The 22836-nt window shown below is 43.1% G+C and overlaps 1 protein-coding gene across 1 annotated transcript in view; it reads left to right on the top strand.

Moving 5' to 3' along the window:
- Nucleotides 1–22836, top strand: part of Wif1 (WNT inhibitory factor 1) — a 65902-nt gene that overhangs the window by 35030 nt on the left and 8036 nt on the right. Inside the window, exons 3-7 of the mRNA XM_052753777.1 lie at nucleotides 6351–6459; nucleotides 13561–13701; nucleotides 14686–14781; nucleotides 15931–16026; nucleotides 21648–21743. Coding sequence (XP_052609737.1) covers nucleotides 6351–6459; nucleotides 13561–13701; nucleotides 14686–14781; nucleotides 15931–16026; nucleotides 21648–21743 — 538 coding nt within the window. The remainder of the gene's footprint in view (nucleotides 1–6350; nucleotides 6460–13560; nucleotides 13702–14685; nucleotides 14782–15930; nucleotides 16027–21647; nucleotides 21744–22836) is intronic.

A 22836-nucleotide genomic window follows, 5' to 3' on the forward strand; every position in this document is an offset into this window, starting at 1 on the left:
AATGCAGTGGGTTTATGCTTCTAGTCCCTTTTCATTCATTCATTCATTCACCAAATATTTTTCAAGTGCTTTGTGCATGAGTCTCCAACAATCTATTGGAGAAAAACATACTCATATTCCATTCTTTTTTTTTTTTTTTTTGGTTTTTTCAAGACAGGGTTTCTCTCTGTAGCTTTGCGTCTTTCCTGGAACTCACTTGGTAGCCCAGGCTGGCCTCGAACTCACAGAGATCCGCCTGGCTCTGCCTCCCGAGTGCTGGGATTAAAGGTGTGCACCACCACCACCCGGCCATTCTTATCCATAAGGAATCCACAACTGTCAGGGGCTGGACACTTCGCCTAGTAGTTGAGTGCCTACTTAGAATGAGTAAAGCTAGGTTCTGTCCCTACCACCAACAAAAGCTCTGTTTAGTTGACAAGAAACGACCTCCATTTGTGAACAGTTGAATGAGATTAAGGAGCATGCTGATTGAAGACCAGAGAAACCAGGCTAGGTAAAGGCAATAGAGCGTGCCTGTGGTATCACAGAGGCCAGCTGAACTCCAGACGGTGACACCCACTGACAAATAAGAGATGAAGGAAATTTGACCCAGATGGTGATGATACTGAAAAGGCTATGGACCTTATCCTGGACGTAAGAAGCATCAGGGAAGGATTGAGACATGGCAAAATGACGTTTCTAATGAGAATGGCAGGTTTGTTTTGGAAGGCAAGAAGGATTTTATAGTAATGCCGATATGGGAAAGGAAAGGTTGGGCTAGAGTTGAAAGAGAGGGGTAAAAGCAAAGGACACGGAGAAAGATAGCACAGGAAAAGGGAGGGTGATGTTCCGGTGCCCAGCTACGAAGAGAAGAGAGATAGCAAGAAAGGGCAACAAACGAAGTGCAGGGTCTTTGTTATTGGAAAAAGGATAGGACCCTTGTCAGGCCCGAAGAAATCAGCAGCCTTGGAAGATGAAGAACCAGGCTTCGTGAGTATAAGCATGGACACGTGGCAGGAAGAGAGAACGTTCTGTACTTCAGTAGAGGGATGTTGACAGTACACGTTGAGACATCAGCTCATCCACGTTGCCACAATAAAATACCCAAGGCTAGTGGCTTTTAAGGAAGAAAAAATTATTTAACGCATACTTTGAAGAGTCAAGTCCATGGATAGGGCCTCTAGAGAGGGCAGCCTATTATGGTAGGAGGAGGTAAAGGTGACTGTTCACGTGTCCATTCAGGAAGCAGGTGGGGGCGGGCAGGAGATCAGAGTTCTCCTTGAGGGTGTGTCCCCATGACCCAAAGACCTCCCACAAGGCTCTATCCTTACAGCTGCCCCACCCTGGTCCTTTAGGGGATGCTCACTCAACCAGCACAATCATCATTGCCTAAAAGGGGATGTAAAATCAATGCAGAACATGAAAAGGAAGAAAAAACAAGTCCTCGTAGGTTGGCAGAGGTGAAGTCACTGAAGTATGGCCACAGTGGAGGCCACTTATTAGCGGTTTGCTAGGATCAGAGGAGAGGCGTGAAGAGCTGATAAGGATGGGCAGGGAAAACAGGAAGTGGGTGGAGACTCGGTGGTGATGCAACCCAAGGTTAAGTGAGTTCGGGGTTGGAAGGATGACATCTCCAGAGAGGTAACCAAAGGAACTCAGAAGAGTGAGAAGTCTGGCGGCCTTCGGTCTAGACATGCAGGCAGCAGATTATTTTAAGCCTTGGGCATGCTTATTCATTTTGTTGGGCTTTTTAACCTTGTTTATTTTAGTAGCTGTCTTCCTACCTTTCACATACAGTCCGGGGGCTATTTTGTATCCCTTTATGCTTCTCATACCTAGGACCCTGCTAATCTGAACTCTTTTGAACACTATAATCATCGTAGACTGTTTTAGCAACAGTGGAGAGCTCTGAGAGTTGTGATTGGGGTGTAGTAAACACTCAGCAAGGATTATTTAAAAATTTGAATCCACCGACTGTCATAGGCTTTAGTGTCTGTGGAAGTTTGAAATTTTCATTGGAACAAAGATGATACCTTTAGAGTTTTACTTTTCTCCTATGACCACTTGGGGCAGCATCATGATAGAGGTCCAGGAAGGTTTGGGGGCCAGGGTTTTCTGAAAGACTGATCCCGAGGTTTTTTTCAATTATTATGCTTATTAGATTAAGTATACACTGCAAGCCCAGACGTTCAAAGGTAGAAAAGAAATACTAGGTTCCTCCCATAGTTAGTGTGGGTCTCTATTTCTCTCTGTCTACCCTCCAAAGAGCCTCAGACCAAAGGCCTTCTGAGCTGTTCCAATTTGCTGTGTAAATGATGTCTTCATCTATTTGGAAGGAGTGACTATAATTTCAGCCAAGTCAATTGGAAGCAAGATGGATGGCCTCCAGCACCCCTCCCTTGATAATATTTGGGTGCCTTTTATATTTCTCCACACACACACAAAATATTTTACTGTGTGGCAAAGCAGTCTAGCAAAAAAAATTTTTTTTCAGCAACTTAATTTAAAAGTGAATTAATTATTCCCCTGAATAGACCCATTCTTTGTTTGAATACAAAGCACTCTTTTCATGTATTTCTCAAATAACTGCCTTCCTTGCCTCTACCTGAATTTCCACTAATGTTATTTAATAAAATGAAATGTACTTTTTCCTAATAGCAGTTTCCAATATAACTCTGCTGTTACAGTTCATGCTCTGAATTCCTTTTATCTAAGTAATAAATCTGTAATTTGTGAAACTTGTTCCCAAACTTTAAAGCTAGTTCTCTGTTCTTTTTGGCATAGAATTTGGGTTTTATTTGCCTCCAAATAAATTTTTCCAATGGAGAGATTGGGGTCTAGGAATATTTATTATATTATAAATAAGGTAAAAATGGAAAGTTCTGTCTAGAAGTTAGAATATGACATAAATCTAAATCTAATATTCATTTGATCAACCATTTTATGACTTTTTAACTTAAGTCGTTAAGTTAAGTGAAGGATAGATTTACTCTCTGTTGTGGTAATGATTTTATATATATGTAGAACTATTTACATGGTAGTGAAGGGTAGACCTCTTTACAGTAGTAAGTTAAATTTTCAAAGAAGTCAGTGTCAAGATCAAACAAAACATTGGTTCATTTCTAAGTGACTTTCAAGTTAGAATATTTAAGAAGCAATTGAAAGAGTAAGTGGGAAAGATTCCTTTGGAAATACATGCATATATAAAATAAATATGGGACAAGTGAGACAGCCAGCAGATAAAGGCTCGTGTAGCCAGTCTGGACAACCTGAGTTCCATCCCCAGGACCCACACGATGGAAGGAGAGAACCAACTCCCAAAAGCTGTCCCCTGACCTCCACATGTACTGTGTACCACCACACACTAGATAAATAAAAAGAAATTTAAAACATAATCAAAAATTTGTAAACAAACAAACAAACATGAAAGAAACTGCATGATTTAGAGACCTGAGCACCGTTACTGTCCTCAGTCAGAAGGACAAACAGACAAGGTTTGCTCCAACGACTACCTTCTGCTGATAAACTCCAAGAAACTTGTGCTTGGAGATGTCTTAGATACAGAATTAGAACCGCAGTAAGGAAGCCATAATGTGTACCGACCGTCCAAGAAATTAGATCGATGCCCTGAAATCAATAGTGTGGGATCTGCTGTGATAAGGTCGGAGTGTTGGCCATCCTCCTCCACAGTCACGCTAAGGCGAGTTAGAAGATAATGAACTCGAGAGATCCACACCTCCCTAGCCTGCGTTATGTGACGCCGTGGAGAACTAAGAGTTCCTTAAAGTTGCATTTCCGGGACCCGACTGAAACACTCCCAGACTGTCTTCCAGCGTTATTGGAAAATTTTTGGAAGAAACATTCAAAAGCATCTGTAATGTTTATTGTTCTTTCACGTTCCAGGGGCTGTGCCAAGAAGCGCTGTCTGAGCACAGATGCCCTCATCTGAGATCCAGTCAGAGAGTTAGTGTCTGCCACTGCCACATGGAACTGACAGTGGGGTCCCATGCTTATTTTTTAAGTTAATGAATTAAACTTCGCTATAAAATTAATAGAACCACATACTGAAAGTGTGGAGGAAGCAGAAAAAAAATAGTTATTATCAATTCTAGTTCAGTAATGCCTTCACCTGGATGCTTCAGCTTTCTTCTTACTAATAAAACCACTTTAAAAGCGAAAACTCTCGTTTCTTTTACAAAATGGTCTTGCAGTTTTACAAATGGAACTGGTAAGCATATCACACACAGGAGGACAGGTTTAATTTCCAAAGCGATAAAGCTCCAAGACATGCTTATGGCGTAGCAAAGGGCAATGTATGAAGAAGGATTTGAATTTTGGTTTTGCGGGATTCCTGCTCTACGCACGCAGTTCTGAACTGTCATTCCAGATCCCGTTAATAAAGTGTTCCCATGGACTTGGGACACACGATGTGTATTACACCAGGATTTGGCCTGCTATTGTTACTTGCTGTTTTATTATCCTTGGTGGCACAAATAACTAGAATATAGTTAATTATAACGGCATTCAGCACCAAGTCCTTTCACAGTGCCACTTTAACTGTGTTTTAAAATCAAATGTTTTAGTGATAAATACTATGAAGTAAAGTGTAAAGAGCGGGGGGGGGGGGGCAGCAGTGGGAGAGGGGTGCAGTTGATAGAAGTCATTGGAAACACCTGGATCTATGGAAACCGGAGTCTTTTTCATTGATTTTTCCTGCAGGGACAGAAATACTATTCATTCTCTATCTCAAAGGAATTCGTTGCAAATTGAATTACCTTTCCCGACAGCATCGCTTTCATGGGCTTCCTTCAGATCTCTGCCTTCCCTTCCATAGGGGAGCAATCATCTGTCTCATGAACTGACCCTCTCCCTTTAGCAGATGAACTTAATATAAATTCACCTAACCCTGTCACTCTCCAAAGGAACAAACATCGTGGTCTTCTGGAAGCTTTTCAATCATTGCCACAAGCCAAAGGAGGGGGTTTGGCTAAGGAAGTTGCTTTTCGGCTCCATGAATCCAGGGAGCGTTTCTTAGCTCACTGCACATGTGGACAGACTCTCTAAGGGAGCTAAAATTCCATCAATATCCCCTCTTGAAGGCCTTGGTAACTGATGCATTTGACAGTGACTTAAAGTCTAGTGGTTTGAATGACTTCTGTGCACTCTTCATAGTTTCCATGTTAAAAAATCAAAATTATGCTGATGTAAATCCCATTATCAAAAAACCTCTCACTCAGTCTACATGTCTGTACTACAACTCATTTCTATAACTCATCCAAAACTCTAGCTGTCTCTTTGGATAATGGCAGAACCACTCAACTTACCGATTTCACATGTTAGTGTGTGTGTGTTCTTTATTAGTTGCTCATCATGCCTAAGCAAGAAAGACCGTAAACCATTTCTGAAGACTGTGTGTGTGTGTGTGTGTGTGTGTGTGTGTGTGTGTGTGTGTGTGTGTGTGTGTATGTGTGTGCTCAGAAGTCAGAAGAGGGCATCAGATGCCCTGGAGCTAGAGTTACAGGTAGTTGTGAGCCACCCTATAGGAGTCCTGGGAACTGAACTCTGGCACCCTGGAAGAGCAGCAGCTGCTCTTAACCACTATCCATCCAGCCCCCACAAACTCTTTCAATAGAGATGTTAAGCACCAAAGCTCCATGGTTAGACTGTCCATCAATTCTCCATACTGATGGTCACCTGAGTAGCAGGACTTTTTCTTAACTACTGATATAGTGGGAAAACGAAACCGTTTACATTGTAAAGTTTTATGACTTGTTGACATTGCAATGTTTTTGTTTTGTTTTAAGTTTCTGGGCTTTTCTCTCTATTAAATTGAGACCTTAAATATAAATCTTTCAAACTTAATGGCAGGATCCTTAAATTTTGGTCTTTAAGTGTCTTCTTTGCCATTAAATTTCTATTTCATTAATCATTATTTATTATAGCTCTACCAATTCTAACTAAAAGATTCCTGTCAAATTAAAAAAATATATATTAATGGCTCAGGCTGCTGAATTGAGCTTTCCAAGGGCTGGTCACTAATTGTTTTGATATGTCTTGTCCCTCTGTTTTTCCTCCAAATCCTTCTACAGACAGCAACTAATAATATTGCTGAAGTTAAATGACCTTCTGAGCAAGCTCTAAATAAATGCTTTGAGCATGTTAGGGATTCTCTTCCCTCCAAGCATGGTCCATCCCATAGGTATACATCAAAGAGGGTGAATTATGCCTATGTGATATTTTAGATGTTGAGGACGCCCAACTTCCCAGAGGGAAAAATGATTGCTCTCTCATCACATGGATTGTTTGTTAAGAAGTGTCTTCTCAATCACCCTGGTTTCCCTGGTGCTGACTGGCAATGCCTTTTGTTGTAGGCAGAATACTTCTATGAGTTCCTGTCTCTTCGCTCCCTGGATAAAGGCATCATGGCAGACCCAACTGTCAATGTCCCGCTGCTGGGAACAGTGCCTCACAAGGCATCAGGTGGGTGGCCGTTGCTTTGGAGAAAAGTTTGTTCATAAGACTTAATGGAGATGAGGATATATAAGGTACACGTGTCATCCATTAGAGGGATTATGGGATGTTTTCCTGAGGAGAGCTGTTGCATTGAGGGTAGCTCTGTCATTATCCTTCAGGCAAAGGATTAGGATAAGAATAAAGAAAAGATGGGTTCACAGTTTCCTAAAAGGCCAAGATAGCCCAGGCTAGACTCATTCATTAATGATTCTAGATTTTTTTTTTAAGAAAGAAAAAAGAAAAGAAACATGGCTGATGAGATGGATGTGTTCAGCCAGTGAGTGTGGATTAGCACAGTACACACAAATGGGACAAAGATACAAAGTGGTTAGGGGCAAAGGACAACCAGGAAAAAGTTCCCCAAAGTTAGCGTAGTGTCAGAAAACCTTTAGGAGACCGAGTGACATCAACTCAAGCTTCCAGATGGAACCATCCTGCTTGGCTGAGAAAACTGTGTATGTGATTTGGTTCTAGCTTTCCATCTTGTGTGACACCCTCTCAAGCGTTATCTGACTTGATCACACTAAGACCAGAACTACAGCTCTATTTTATAAGCTTAAAAAAAATGAAGGGTCACACAGCTTAACCAATTTGTTCAAAGTCAAATGTTAGTAATAGAGAGTAGAGTCAAGACCAGAGCCCAGGATTTCTGGGTTTTGGGAAACACAAAGTGCCCCTGTATTTCCTTCTAGTCCTGTTTCAAGGAGCTATGTTCTTACATTGGATACTTCATGACAAGCATGCCATTGACAGGTCTTTCTGAAAGTTGTTCTTACCCTTGTAAGACATGAAACCTTTATAACATTCTATTTTATGGATATTCCATAGTTTGTTTCTCCATCCCCTCAGTTTTTATTAATGAGTTTTTTTAGAGTTTTTATGCTGTAAATATCATGATAAATATCCTTTGGAACTAAAAAGATGCTCGCTCCTATAGGGGAAGGGGCCCCATGTGTCTTATTTACCATGACTCCTAATGCAAGGCTCAGCAAACAGCCAACATTCAGAAGGTCATTGTTGGATTAATATGTATGCTAAATTCTTGGTACTTGCTTCTTGATTATAATAGATGGTTGGAAGGGATATTTTTGTGATAAAGACTATAATATGAACTATTAACTTAAAAAAAAAAAACCATGAAACTGCTCAAATGCCAATAGTACTTTCCTACAGGTTCTATCTATTTGTATCCTGGCTGTAGTGTGGGAATGTGCTTAGCTTACCATAATCTCATCAGCACAAGTTACTAATTACTAATTAAGAAGTAATTAGCTACTTCGCCAATTTAAAAAGTGAAAAGCAGCCTTTTCACACTGTTCTTCAGTTTGATTTTTAAAATTTCCTACTGAGATGGATAGAACACCATCCCTGGATTTAGTAGACTATGTGAAATATCGGTGTGTCCCCTTATTTTTTTAATATTGAGATAATAGTGTTCTTATAAGTTTTCAAAACTTGTGACACATATCAAATAGTTTTCCTGACATTTACTATGCTTTTATCAAGCTACTGTTTGTTTATTTAATTGATGAGAGAATAAAATTCATATTGCCAAACTTATTTTTCCTTTGCAATCTTTCCCTGTTTCTTTTATGTTTCAAAATTAAGTCCTACTCCAGAAAGCTGTCATGTGACCACTTAAACAACTGTGACTACTTAAACATTTATTTTGGCAGCAGTAGGAAAGAAGAGCTCTAGCCCGGGTTGTTCTTGGTCATCCTAATGGAAGAGGTTCCACTGATATGCCCCGTACTTCACATTTCCACGCACAGAGTCAGCCGTGGCCGTGGCTTTCTAGCATTTTGAAATAAGTGATAGTGACTCCTACTTTTAATCTCATTCTTCTAGAGGAGTGATAAGAAATTTGTCAGGTATCAATAAGAATTCCTTCAGGAGCTAACTTGAATCTGTAGAATGATTAGGCATTGAGGCCCCTTCACGGAGACTGGGTTGCTACCACCCGCCATTTCCAATGGATCTGTGATGTGGCATGCTACCTCGAGACTTGAAGATAGTCTTTTTAGATCCAGGACATCAAAGTCATTGTGGGTGCCAACAGGAGGAGAAGGTCTTAGTTCTTTGCAATCAATCATCTTCCCAGTGCTGTTGTGACCAACAGCGTCCCAGGGCATTCACTGCCCGTCTGCAGGGGTGAGGGAGAGAGGGTTTGTATTCTCCCAGGGCGTTTGCTGCCCATCTGCAGGGGTGAAGGAGTGAGGGTTTGTATTCTCCCAGGGTGTTCACTGCCCATCTGCAGGGGTGAAGGAGTGAGGGTTTGTATTCTCCCAGGGTGTTCACTGCCCATCTGCAGGGGTGAAGGAGTGAGGGTTTGTGTTCTCCCAGGGCATTCACTGCCCATCTGCAGGGGTGAGGGAGAGGGGGTTTGTATTCTTCCAGGGCATTTGCTGCCCATCTGCAGGGGTGAAGGAGAGAGGGTTTGTATTCTCTCAGGGCATTCACTGCCCATCTGCAGGGGTGAAGGAGAGAGGGTTTGTGTTCTGGAGATTCAAAGGACTGAGATTTGTCACCCTGTGGACATGGACATCCTACTCCAGAGATATGGATATTCAGATTCTGTTCAGATGGCATCCGCAGGGCATTACCACTTCACGGAGATGAGCAAAACACCCTGACTCTGAAAGGTCTTGAACACGGTCACTCCATAATCTGCCATGGGATATGATATGTTTTTTTAGCTAAAGATAATTTTATATAAACTTTTTCTTGACCATTTCCCCCCTCTTAAAAATAAAAGAGCCAAGAATGAACACATAGCATGTTTCTCAGCATCCAACGTATATTTTTAAATTCCCCCCCCTCGCCTTTTTCTGATTAGTAAAACTCATACAGAAGCTCACTGCAACTCATTAAAATTCATCAGCTCAGGTAATTACATTGGCCACTTGTGCTGAGCCTCCCATAAAACTCAAATCGTTAAATTTCTAACTTAATGCCTGCATCCCGCATCTCCCTACCTTCACGGTTTTAGTGCCTAGTAAAATTCTACTTTTGAAGCTATTGGCACATCAGTTATTGAGTGTGCGATAGGAGAATGCCTTCACTGGGAGTGCTTAAGTTCAGCATCCCTTTCTAACACTACAAAATCTAAAACAACAAAACTTAGAAGCTGGGGAGACGTCCCTCTTGGGAAAGTGCTGGCCACACAGACCTCGGGCAAAAAGCTGAGCATGGCAGTGCCCAGTTGTAATCCCATCAGTGGAGAGACACGATCCCCAAGCCTTGCTGGCCAGCCAGTCTAGGCCATTGGCAAGCTCCATGTTCACTGAGAGACCTTGTCTCAAAAAACATGAGGGAGGGCAACCCAGGAAAACAGCTGATATGGACTCCCGACCTCTCCCTGTGCATGCATGCACACATGCACATCCATAAAAATAACAAAATTAGAGGGAAAAGGCAGATGCCACTTGGGTCAAGGTGAGATTTTAAAAAGAGGAACAGGTTGTCTTTGGGGACAAAGTGACGCCCCCACGTGTGAGCGCGCACACTTCATTTTGCCCCCTTAAGTCCTTCCACCTCGGTGTGCACGTGTATTTTTTTTTCTTTCTTTCTTTGAGAAGCAGATGTAGGGTTTGTTTGCAAAACCACAGGTGCAAGAAGTTTATGAGGGTTTCAGATCGTTGCGGGGCAGCGATTCATTAGGCTCATTAGCTTGGTCACCACAGTGGGAGAAGGGAAGGCACCTTGCATTATTAACAAGTGACCAAATCACTGTGTCTTGGCTCCTAAGCATCCAGGTAGCGTTCGTTATTGTGCGGCGCTGTTTTATACCCCCAAGCTGCTAAGCTGTTCTTTTATCCCACGGGCGCCTTTGTGCCTGGACATCTCTTGATCTTTGAACAGTTATGGAGTGCCTGCCTTCTGGCATTTGGAGAGAACAAAAACAGGAAATACAAACCGTGGAGCAGTTCAGTAAAATTACTGAGTTATATGCATAAATATATATATATTTCCCATAAAACCAGGGCTTTGCCCCTTTGAACACTGTTATTGCATGGAAGCCACAGAGCGGCGGTATGCCTCAGGAACCCAGTGTGTAGAGGTTTTTAAATACGTGTTAATGTTGGAGGGATCCCGTCTTCTTGATGGCTCCAGGCCAGAATAAAAATGGTCAGTATTTGCTGAGAGACGGAATACCACAGCAGCCGGAAGCATGGAGTGCTTAATGCTGAATACTTTTTATATATGTGTGTATGTGTGCATGCATGTTCCTGTGGGTAGGGGGTGCTAGAGCACACGCACGTGTGTGAGTGTGAAGGCCAGAGGAACCGCCTCAGGTGTTATCCTTGGGAATGCTATCCACCTAATTGGAGACAGGCTCTCTCATGGCCCTGGGGTTCACCAAAGCAGGCAAATTCACCAAATTAGCCAGCCAATAAGCTTCAGGGATCCTCCTGTCGCCGCCTCCGCCAAGCAGGGATTGCAAGCACAGGCCACCATACCCAGCATTTAAAAAAATAATATTTGTATTAGTTCTTTGAGAATGTCATACAACTTGTTTTGATCATATTTACCCCCTCTCCCCTGGCTTCCTCCAAGTCCACCCTCACCTACCCGCCCACCCAGCTTCCTGTTCTCGCTTCCTCTCTTTTAGAATAGCCCATCAAGTCTAATTTGTTTTTTTCTCCAATGCTCTTGGGTGTAGAGCCTGTCCTGGAGCACGGTCCACCTCGCAGGGGGTCACACCTTGAAAGAAAACCACCTCTCCCTCTGCCAAACGTTATCAGTTGCCAATAAGTCCTCAGCTGGAGATGGGACTCTGTGCCCATCTCCTGCCTCAACCGGGGCATTTTGACAGGCATGAGCTTGCACAGGCCTTGACGCATGCTCTCACAGGCTGTAAGTTGGCGTGTGCAACTGCCACACTGTGTCCAGAAAACAAGTTCCTCGTAGTCGTCCACCGTGTCTGAGATCTTCCTGCCCCCTCTTCCCAGTGGATCCCCGAGACTTGAATGAATGGCTGCCCCACTTAGTGCTAAGCACTAAAGTCCATTTTAATAATTTTCTAGACCTCCACCACTTGTGCACACCCAGAATTTTTGGGTCCTGAGGCTCCAACTCCATCCTCCATACTTACAAGGCACTACGTGACCGACTGAGTAAATCATCTAATCAGGGGACAGTTTAGAATTCTGTGACATTTGAGATTGAGTTCCTGCCGCCTCTCAACCTCTTATGAGGGAAGTCGGTCCCATGAGAGGCTGCTCTGGGGGTTTAAAAACCACGTCCATCTGCGTGTGGAAGGGGTGTTCAGTTAGTATCGGTTTTCGCTCTCTTCTCCCTGAGAGTTGTTTATGTGCAATCAATTGTGGACGGATGTGTACTTGAATGCCATGTGAGTTAATCTGTTTTAGTGTTCCGAAATTGTTTTCGTTCACCCCGGTTTAGCTTACACAGCACAGACCGCACTGGAATTCACAACATCTGGACTTGTTTTCACTTAGCCTCTGGTAAAAGCAGCTTATCATTGCCTGAGGACGTGAGTCTATTTCTACTATCTCTTGACAAGGCCAGAGCCTGCAAGGGAACTTTGGTTCTGCAAGCACGTTAAGAAGATGGTACGGCCAGCATGGGTACTGAGGGGAGCAATTCCCAGCTCTTTTCAACTTCTAACCCTAGGAGGAAGGTGTAGTCACACTTCAAAGGAAAAAGTCTGTCCTGCTTTAATATAAGCTCATGTTTGTTGGCTATACCCACCACGCAAAAGCTCTCCGTACACTTACTGGCAGTATTTTTTATTTATTTATTTATTTATGGAAAAACTGGAGTCTAATTGTCAGCTAGACCAGTCTTTCTCAGTGGGTGGCATGATAATCCAGGATATTCTGGAAAGTTCCATTATCATTCTCTCATCCAATAGCCAATGTCTGGCTAGCCCATTCCAGCTAGTGATTTGTATTACAGAATTGGTGGCCTCCTTATCCTCTTTGTGCAGAAACACTTGAGTTTCCACGTCATGCCTTGTAGCTTTGTCGTCAATACCTGGACATGCCAAGTACCCAGCAGATGCACAGGAAGTCCCAACAGGTGTACAGGAAGTGGCTCTACATCAGGAAGCTGAATCGTGAGGTCTAGCCTACCCACCACATTAGCTCAGCCCACCAAACACCTCGTTATGTCAACAGGTGCCTTGAGAAAATAGCAACCTGGTTAACTCAGTCACTACTGGAGTCCAGGCTGAGCTGCAGAATATCATCAAAGAATTTGTTTTGTTACTTTCAAACCAGGGAAATAAAACATAAACTAGTGGGCTATTATTCCAAGGGCTTACTAAATGGATATTATATTATATATTATTATGCCTTTTTCTGGCTCTTTGGGGATGGTAAACATACCTATAAATGTCTCATGATGATTAATATAGTTATGCTTCCCTTTTGCATCTTTAATTTGCAGACCAAAAAATAAGAAATAAAAAAAACCACACATCTTTTTAAGGTATGGCGCTGGAAAGATGGCTCAGTGGTTAAGAGCAGTTACTGCTCTTAAAGAGGATCCAAGTTTGCTTCCTATATTAGGTGGCTCAAAACTGCCTGTAAACTCCAGCTCTTGGGATCTGACACCCTCTTCTGGCCTCCACACACCTGCACATGTGCCCATATACACATATGCACACACACACACACACACACACACACACACACAGAGAGAGAGAGAGAGAGAGAGAGAGAGAGAGAGAGAGAGAGAGAGAGAGAGAGATTAAAATAAAATCTTAAAGCAATATACAAGCTAAGATTATTAAGCCAAAGATATCAAGCCAAGAACCTGTCTCAAAAAAAAAAGTTTTATCAACAAAATATGTCCAGTTCTGATTAGCTGAACATAAATTACCAAGAGTCATTCATTCTTTTAGCACCTAGTACGGTGCATATGTCCCACAGAGACTGTCTGGGTAATCAAAATACCAACTCTCCTGGAGTTGACTCCAGGAGAAGTACACAAAAATCACAAAAATGTGACCCTTTTTGCTGCTTCTTGGTCTCCCTGCGATTCCTGTAGCACCAGGATCAATTGGTTAGATTGATTTCACGGACTCTCTTTTCCTCGTAGTTGTTCAAGTTGGCTTCCCATGTCTCGGCAAACAGGACGGGGTGGCCGCATTTGAGGTGAACGTGATCGTCATGAATTCTGAAGGCAACACCATCCTTCAGACCCCTCAAAATGCCATCTTCTTTAAGACTTGTCAACAAGGTGAGCTCTGACAGGCACTGGAGAGAAGGCTTTGGCGGTGGGGAGGCATGGGGCTTGTTTTGTGCTTTTCTTTGTATGTATACTTTGTAGGGAAGGGGGAGTAAACACAGGGCCCATTAACAAGGACTTCGGTTTTCTCAGGCTTCGAACCACGTAGGGACTCCAGTGTGCCGTCAAACACGGGCTCTTCTTCCCCCTTTTCTGACATAACATTTAGGAGTCCCCAAGTGTGTGTCACCCACCACCACAGACATCACCTTTCTCCTTCCAGTTCCTCATAGAAGGCGTCAACCATCACAAACATTTCTTCCGGTTGAAAGCCACATTACCCATGCCCCTGCCAAATGCTTGGCACAGTTCATAACCACAGCAGACAAGAAGTCGTGATCACACAATGATCCTATCAGGCGGATCTCAGCACCTCACTGCTACACCCCAGGTGCCCACTAACCACAAGGGCACAGCTCCTTCCCCTTTCCAGCATCAGGTTTAAACTATGAAGCCTGTCAATGCTCTAAACATATACAGAAAAGCCATTTGCTCTCTGGCAGTGAATTTTGTTGTTGTTGTTTTGTTTTGTTTTTTGAGACAGGGTTTCTCCATGTAGTTCTGGAGCCTGTCCTGGATCTCACTCTGTAGCCCAGGCTGGCCTCGAACTCACAGAGATCTGCCCGGCTCTGCCTCCCGAATGCTGGGATTAAAGGTGTGCACCACCACCACCTGGCCTCTGGCAATGAATATTGAAGGCAATGCCCCTCCCTCTTCTGGTGTGACTTTAAAGACTTAAGCATACTTTCGGAGGTGGGGAAAAGTAAAAGTTAGTTTCCTCCCCTCAGGCACGGTCCACAGTTGTAAATAAAATTGCACGAAGAACTGTGTGAGAACCGAGGGGTGTGGTGGGAAAGGTTAAAGGTTGTGGGTATTCAATCCATAATATAAATGACGACCCATGGCTCACCCTGGCCTTGTTTCTCTTTGGTGCAGCCGAGTGTCCCGGAGGGTGTCGAAATGGAGGCTTCTGTAACGAAAGGCGGGTCTGTGAGTGTCCTGATGGGTTCTACGGGCCTCACTGTGAGAAAGGTAAGCAAGGGAGTTGACCGGCCTGGCTTGCTTCCCAATCAACATGGAAGCCACAGATGCCCCATGGGGGTCTTTCGTTGTTTGTGACATATCTCTTGAAATTACTACTATTATTTGATAATATTTTAAGGATCGGTGAAACTTTAAATAGCCACAGAAGACCTGTTGGAAAGTCGTACTTCTACGGGTCGGTTTCTGTTAACGCAGTATGTGGCCAGAACTTTGACCAGAGAACTTTGATCTAGGGCCTCTGTTCTTTGTGATCAAGCCTTCAGCCGGCCTATATTTACAGTGTACTTTGTGATACTCTTATGAAAGTTGTAAGGTTCCAACATCACAACTGATTTGAAGTTCTTCCAATTAAAAATAGCTCAATTCACAATTAAACCCATGCCTGAGTATAAGCTATAACTTAGCATAAGTTGAAAATAATTTGGGCAGTAAGTACGTTTATTTCAGAGGTATTATTTTTGAGACCATTATATGAAAAGAAAAATGAGTATTAATCACAAGATCTTTAAATACCAAGAACTTATTTGACCAGAGTAAGCAAAAAATATTTTTTACTCTTAAGAGATAAGAATATTTTCTTATTTGCACTTATCTTAGAGTTTAAAGATCAAGGAAATGGGGCAGAGAAAATAATACTTGGAGGTTTTTTTTTTTAAAAAAATCACATCATAGTCAAGTTGATTCTGAGAAAGATTTTTGTTGTTGTTGTTGTTGAGTTTTTTGTTTGTTTGTTTGTTTTCCCAGACAGGGTTTCTCTGTGTAGCCCTGGCTGTCCTGGAACTTGTTTATATAGACCAAGCTGGCCTTGAACTCACAGAGATCCCCTGCCTCTGCCTCTGAGTGCTGAGATTAAAGGCGTGCACCATCATGGCTGGCCTGATTCTGAGAAAGATTTAATCAGGCATTCTAAGTAGAAAAAATTCAAAATTCTTGCCTAAGAAATTGGCTGAGAAGTTGAAAAAAAAAACAGCCAAATTAATACCACAAAGCAGTTTTTTATATAGCAAAATTGTCTATCTAAGGAGTAAACATCTCAGACTCCACCTCAGAGTTATAAGTGGCGGAATCATTGACATTGCAAAGTGATGCTGCTGCAGAGTCCTGTTTGCCTTAATCAGAGCCCTCTCCCCCTTTAAGCTCTCTGCATACCTCGATGTATGAATGGCGGACTCTGCGTCACCCCTGGGTTTTGCATCTGCCCGCCTGGATTCTATGGTGTCAACTGCGATAAAGGTAACAGGATTTTATTATTTGTTTATTTTTATTTTTTAAGATTTGTGTGAGTGTGTGTGCGCGTGCATGTGTGTGTGCGTGTGTTTGCACACATGCATGTGGAGGCCAGAAGAGGGCAATGGGACCCCCTAAAGCTGGAGTTACAAGTGGTCGTAAGCCTCCATGTGGGTGGTGGGAAGCAAAGCCTATCCTCTGGAAGAACAGTGCTCTTAACCACTCAGCCCACTCTCCAACCTCCCAAATACACATTCTTAACATCATCACTTTGTAAACACCTTATGCTGTGTGGGGTAAAGATGATGTCATCACCTTGCAAACATTGTATGCCATGTGAGGTAAAGATGATGTCATCACTTTGTAAACATTGTATGTCATGTGAGGTAAAGATGATGTCATCACTTTGTAAACACCGTATGCCATGTGGGGTAAAGATGATGTCATCACTTTGTAAACATTGTATGCCATATGAGGTAAAGATGATGTCATTACTTTGTAAACATCGTATGTCATGTGAGGTAATGATGTCATTACTTTGTAAAAACTGTATGCCATGTGGGGTAAAGACGACTGCTATATACCTGGAACCCCAGTTTGGGTATTGCTTGACCCAGCAGAAGTTTATTTTTACTCCCAGAGTGCTCCAGTGCAGGAATATACAGGTCAGTGACTTAAGCAACATCTATCTGTGGTCCCCAGACAGGGTAGAAAAGACAGGAAAAATCTATATGGGAACAAGGAACACCTCTCGTCAGCTGAAAAGCAAGACTCCAGCACAGTTAATATTCGCTGTGAAGGTTGCCACCATGCAGAACCATCCCTTTCCTAGATACTTTGTGTTAAAACAGCAGTGAAGCCGACTTAAAGTCTCAACGTCTATGACCTTGTGCAGGGCTCATTCAATACTCTATTTACAAGAGGTCGGATGCCTCCCTCTAAACACAGCAGCAATGCATCAGATTTCACTCACAGGGAGTGGATTCAAACTTGACCCTGAAAAACAACCTGCCTACTTAGCCAGTCCACAACTTTTCAATGGGAAAACCTTTTTTAATACTCTGTAAAGTATGTGGATTGAACAAAGGTATCCTAATATCCATAATGCTGTTTGCCACAGAATATTGATTTTTTTATTAATAAAATATGCTTTAAATAGATAACAAATACTGTTTTTAAGTAGTGTCTCTAGTGGTCAGTCATTCAGTATGGAGTCATACTGCAATGCAGATTTATGTTCAGTTGGTTGGTTTGCTTTTGTGTGTGTGTGTGCACAGTATTAGGGAAAGAGTCCTTGGCACGATTAGAGGAGTGATTTGCACATCTTTTTGTCTTGGGCTATACAAAGGACTTCCATATGATTATCTGATTAGACTCTTGACAACCCTTGAGATAAGGAAAGCATTAAACATTTCACTCCCAGAAAAGCGTACTGAGGTATATACAACTTCAATCACTTGACCCAGTACTTGGCGGTACAGATTCTCTCCACTGTACCCCCTCGTCCGTCACTGTCTAATCAGATCCCTGCTCCCAAGTGACCTGAGACTTGAGCAGATACCTTGGGTCCTGAGTTTTTCCTCTTTGCCTCCTGTCTTCCATCCCCAGAATGAGATTAATATCTGAAAGCACTTGCATCTTTTTTACTGTTAAACCACAGCATTAGATTAAAAATATTTTAAATACATATTCCTAAAGACTACAACCTAGGGGCCGCAGTAATTTTTAACAGCAAGTCAGTAAAATTACTTAAGAGTGCAACTTCATTTGTTCAGATTTAGCATTTGGTATCTCTACGATTACAAAGCCAGGCATTTCTTGGAATGGAGTAGAACTGAGGCTACAATAGACTATTGGAAATAAAGCGAACCTTCAGAGACTTGAACAGTGAACTGATACACACCCAGGATCAATGACATGATTATCGACACCTGTCTGTTCAGCTCTGGCCATTATTGCCCAGGCTTACTCAATGAAAGATCTACTGAGGTCTTTTATCCAACCTGGGCTGGCTCATCCCTCCTTATGCAACCTGGTGGTTCCCTGCTCCTAAGAGGTCACCATATTGATGCTCAATTTAATACAGACAGCTGACAGGCAAAGTGTGATACTGCATAGAACTCCTGGACTCAAGAGATCCTCCTGTCTTCAAAGTGGCTGAAATGGCAGGCACACACCACCGCCCTGGCTGTTGTGATATATATATATACATATATATATACACACTACAGTGTCACAAATACTTCAGAGTTATGAAGGAAAAATGTACATTTGTAATCCAGTGTATTTTACATTCCATAACATTCTGTCTTTCAGATGAAAGATTTTCCCCCATGTTATACTCTAGTAATTTCTTAAAAACTCATTTGGAAAAATCTGTTGAAACTTCATTTGGTCTCTCTGGAGACCTGGGAACATAAAACATATTAATTTTTACTGGCTCAACAAAAGATTCTTTTATTATCCACGAAGGAAAACGGAGCTGCTGAAATATGGTTTAATTTACTGGCGCGGAGCTAGACTTTAGCACTACATTTTGGAACACACTTTAAAGAGTCACGTCCATCGGCCACATGGGGACATCTGCCACAAACTTTAGGAAATGACTAGTTAAGCCCTGGCCAACCTACCCTCAGCCACAGTGACATTGAGTTAGCCTCTCTGGTTCACGGCAAAACCAAATTTGTGTTAGTTCGCTTTCTGTTGCGATAACAAAATGCCCGAGACTCAGGGTTTACAAAAAAAAAAAAAAAATGTAAGGCCAGTTAAGCTCCCAGTCCTGGAGTTTCAGTGCGACCATCTGTGTGGCACTGGTGAGGGCCTCAGGCTACACCACACCATGGAAGTCCGCGTCATGGTGCGAGCAGCTGCTAGAAGGAGAGATTTCATGGCAAGGCACATCCAGAGACCTTCGAGAGCTGGGCAGCCCTGAGAGAACGACCGAGGTGGACAAGCCCAGTGAGCGAACCGTGTTCCATTAGATCCCACTTCTGAATGGTCCCACCTCTTCTCCGCACCGTGCTCTGGTGACCAAGCTTAGAGCACACGAACCATTAGCCAAACCATGACAGAAATGTTGACCACCTTGGTCAGGATGGCAAAAGTAGTTTGAAAGTCCCACGAATAAGGACAGATTACTCGAGTGTTGTCCTAGTCAGGGTTACTGCGGCTGTGCTGAAACACCATGACCAAAAGAAAACTGGCTTACACTTCCGTTATCATGTCATCGTCGGAGGAAATTGGGCCAGGAACTCAAGCAGGGAAGGGAACTGGAGGCGGGAGCTGATGGAGACGCCATGGAAGGGTGCTGCTTACTGGCTTGCTCCTCATGGCTTCCTCAGCCTGTTTTCCTATAGAACCCAGGACCACCAGCCCAGGGATGGCCCCACCTACCATGGGCTGGGCCCTCCCCCATCGATCACTAATGAAGAAAATGCCCTACAGCTGGATCTCATGGAGATATTTTCTCAACTGAGGCGGCCTCCTTTCAGATGACTCTAGCTTGTGTCAAGTTGACATTAAATTAGCCAGGACAGATGTGGGATCAGTGCTTGTAATTCCTCATTCTGGTGGCTGAGACAGGAGAATCATGAATTAAAAACCAGCAAGGGCTACACAGCTGTATGTTAACTCAAGAAGAAGGGGGATAGGGGGTGAGCAATCAAATTGTAATATAGCCAAATTTAACAAGTTCTGTTTCAAGTGTGCTGTCAGGTCCATTGCCCTTCACAAATCAGTGAACAGCAGGGTGGTGGGGGAGGGGGGAGATGCTGTGGAATAACCCTTTTGTACACTGTAAAGATTTGTCACTCAAATTGGTTTAATAAAACGCTGAATGGCCAGTAGCCACACAGGAAGCATGTGTGGGGCATACCAAACTAAGAATGCTGGGAAGAAGAAGGGCAGAATCAGGAGTCATCAGCCAGCCACAGAGGAAGCAAGATAAGAATATCATATTGAGAAAAGGTACCAAGCCACATGGCTAAACATAGATAAGAATTATGGGTCAATTTCAGTGTAAAACCTAGTCAGTAATAAGCCTGAGCTATTGGCCAATTAATCTAAGCCTCTGTGTGGTAATTTTGGAAGCAGCTGCTGGCTATTTGGGAATTGCTGGTGGGGCAGAGACTTCTGCCTACAGGGAGGGGCATGGGCCAAGTGAACATTGATCCTAATGTTCTCTCACCCCCGTCCTATGTCCTATTCTGGGAAGACATATGGACAACAAGTGGGGGGGTGGGGACGGACGGACAGGACTCACACATAAAAACAACTCAGCCCTAACAACACTCTCTCCAAATGGCAAAGAGAGGGCCTACAGGGCTGGATTTCCTACACTCTAAATCCTGTACCAGAATGGGACTGTGTGTTCATTTCTGCATCAAGATGCTCAGTGCACTGTTGTCTTCAGCTGGGAAGCGTTTATGATTTTTGAATGCTCTTTAATGCATTTAAGAAGCCCGGGGTTCGCAGAACGTTCTAATTGAACTTGTCTTCCCCAAAGCGTACACACTTTAAATTTTCTGACTTTCACACTGGAAGTCTTTAGTCATCTGTTTTACATGACTCAAGAACAAAACCAGGACACATGACTGAAATTTATTTAAGCTCTCATCTTTAGGTTTTGACTTTGCTTTTGTTTGTTTGTTTGTTTTGAGGCAGGGTCCCAGATAGCCACATACCCCAGGCTGGCCTCAAACTCACTGTGTAGCCATAAATGACAGTGACTTCGCCCTGTCTCTGCTGTGTCCCTGGATTCTGGGACCGCAAACATGTGCTTCTACCCCTGGCCCAAACCCTCATTTTAATCTTCCTTACTGAATGAGCCAAGCTACCTCCTGTCCAGTATTTCCTCCTTCCTATTCCCATTTCTCTATTTTCCACTTCAAATGCCAAAGATCAGTGAAATTCAAGACAGGGACACCAAGAGGGAGGGACTCGGAATGAGTTACAGCACGTTTATCCCCCCAGGGGTGTAATTGGAGTTTCACTATCTCGAACACCCCCCCTCCCCACTTCACCTCTCAGGCTCAGTCATGGCTCCTCCCCGTCCTTGGGACCTCACAGGGTCCACAGCCTGTCTCTCTGAGTGCAATTACTGGAGTCTTTCTCCACCTACCATGACAGCCCCTTTTTAAATCCCGTTCCTCTGTTCGTCTGAGAGTCCCTTCCTCCTTGTTGGACCCTGACACACTCAACACCGCTCTCCCCTTTATCTAACCCAAATAAGTTTTCTCCCTTTATCTCCCAAACTTGATGATTTCAAAAAGTACCTTCTTGGATTTGCGGATTCTTCTTTTTAGCACATAAATTTTTATTTAAAAAGACTTTTATTTCATACCTATTATATCTTTTTCATTAGGAATGAATACAATGTGTGATACCCTATTCTCTCTTATATTCTGAAACGGAGTTTTTGTGATTTGACTGTAATTCTAATGTGAATTGGTTATTTCAAATAATGGGGTATTTGGTTATAACTTTTCTCTTAACTGTAAAGTGGCTTGTTTACTATGTAGATGAGACTGCATTAGACACATGCTGGAGAAATAGCACTCACTCTAAGTGAAATTCTTGCTAGGCTTAACTTCCTGTCTAATGACGCCCTCTGTCATTCATTCTAACAGCAAACTGCTCAACTACCTGCTTTAATGGCGGTACCTGCTTTTACCCAGGCAAATGCATTTGCCCTCCAGGACTCGAGGGAGAGCAGTGTGAAATGAGTGAGTACGGACCTCAGCATTCTTTCGGGCTTGGGGGCAAGGGACCTGAAAGACTGAGGCTTCTTTTTGCCACTGAGAAATTTGAAGCCTAGATAGGATGGAACCCTTGTGTGAAACCTCAGGCCAGTGGTTTCCTAGATTCCTCTACTGCTTCCTTTGTCTAAAAGTAAGGCTTAAGAAAGACAGCGCCGTACCCCATAAGCACAGAGGGTTTTCTTCCGCTAATCATTACTAATATTCTAGAACAGACTGACCCATCTAAGAGAAAAGGATGGAAGAGGAGGTAAACAGTAATTAAAACAACACCACAGCCACCTAAGGGACCCCCAGGGATATGTTACATAAAAGGAGGCAGACACACAAGAGGGGTCTCCCCACGAGTCCGCAGTTTTCCAGTTCAAGAGGCAAACACAAATGGATAAAGTGGAAACTGGAGTTGCTGTTGGGGGGCCAAGAGGAACTTTATGGGGTGCTGGGAATCCCTGTGTCTTCTACAGCAGTGTTACATGAGTGCTCAGATTAAAAAAACAAAAAAAAAACAAAAAAACAGCTGAGCTGTGAACTTAAAACGGACACCCGCTTGCCCACACTGAGTTGTCTATCATGCGGCAATACAAAAAGCCAAAGAGTGGTCCCAGCCCCGCCACCTACCAGCTGCCTGGCGCCCAGATCTCTCTTTGAAACTCAGCAATGAGCCAATTCAGTCTAAGCTGCACTATGGCCCAGAAGAGCCAGCATGGAGGCGCCTGTCCAGGCAGGAGCCCAAACTGTCAGGTGTGTCTGTCGAGGGGTCCGCTTCTGCCTTTTGGAGGTGTGTGTCGAGGGCAGTCCTTCCCAGCTGTCCGTCTCTAAAGCCCCGCTGTGCTCGGTGCCGTCACTGTTCCCAAAGCTGAGGTGGATTCCAAATTGAATAATGCTAAGTTCCTATTTTAACTTTCAACCTCTAATTTATTTGTGGGTTTTTGTACTTTAATGAGTAGTCGATGAAGTAACCGTTTTTTATAGAGTTCAAATGGACTAGCTCTGAAGTTTCCATAGAACATGTAATTAATTGTCAGGATGTGGTTTCTGTTCTTATTAATTACTCTTTCCT

Source organism: Peromyscus californicus, unplaced genomic scaffold, assembly GCF_007827085.1.
Source record: "Peromyscus californicus insignis strain IS unplaced genomic scaffold, ASM782708v3 Scaffold_24__1_contigs__length_46423439, whole genome shotgun sequence".
Lineage (NCBI taxonomy): Eukaryota > Metazoa > Chordata > Mammalia > Rodentia > Cricetidae > Peromyscus > Peromyscus californicus.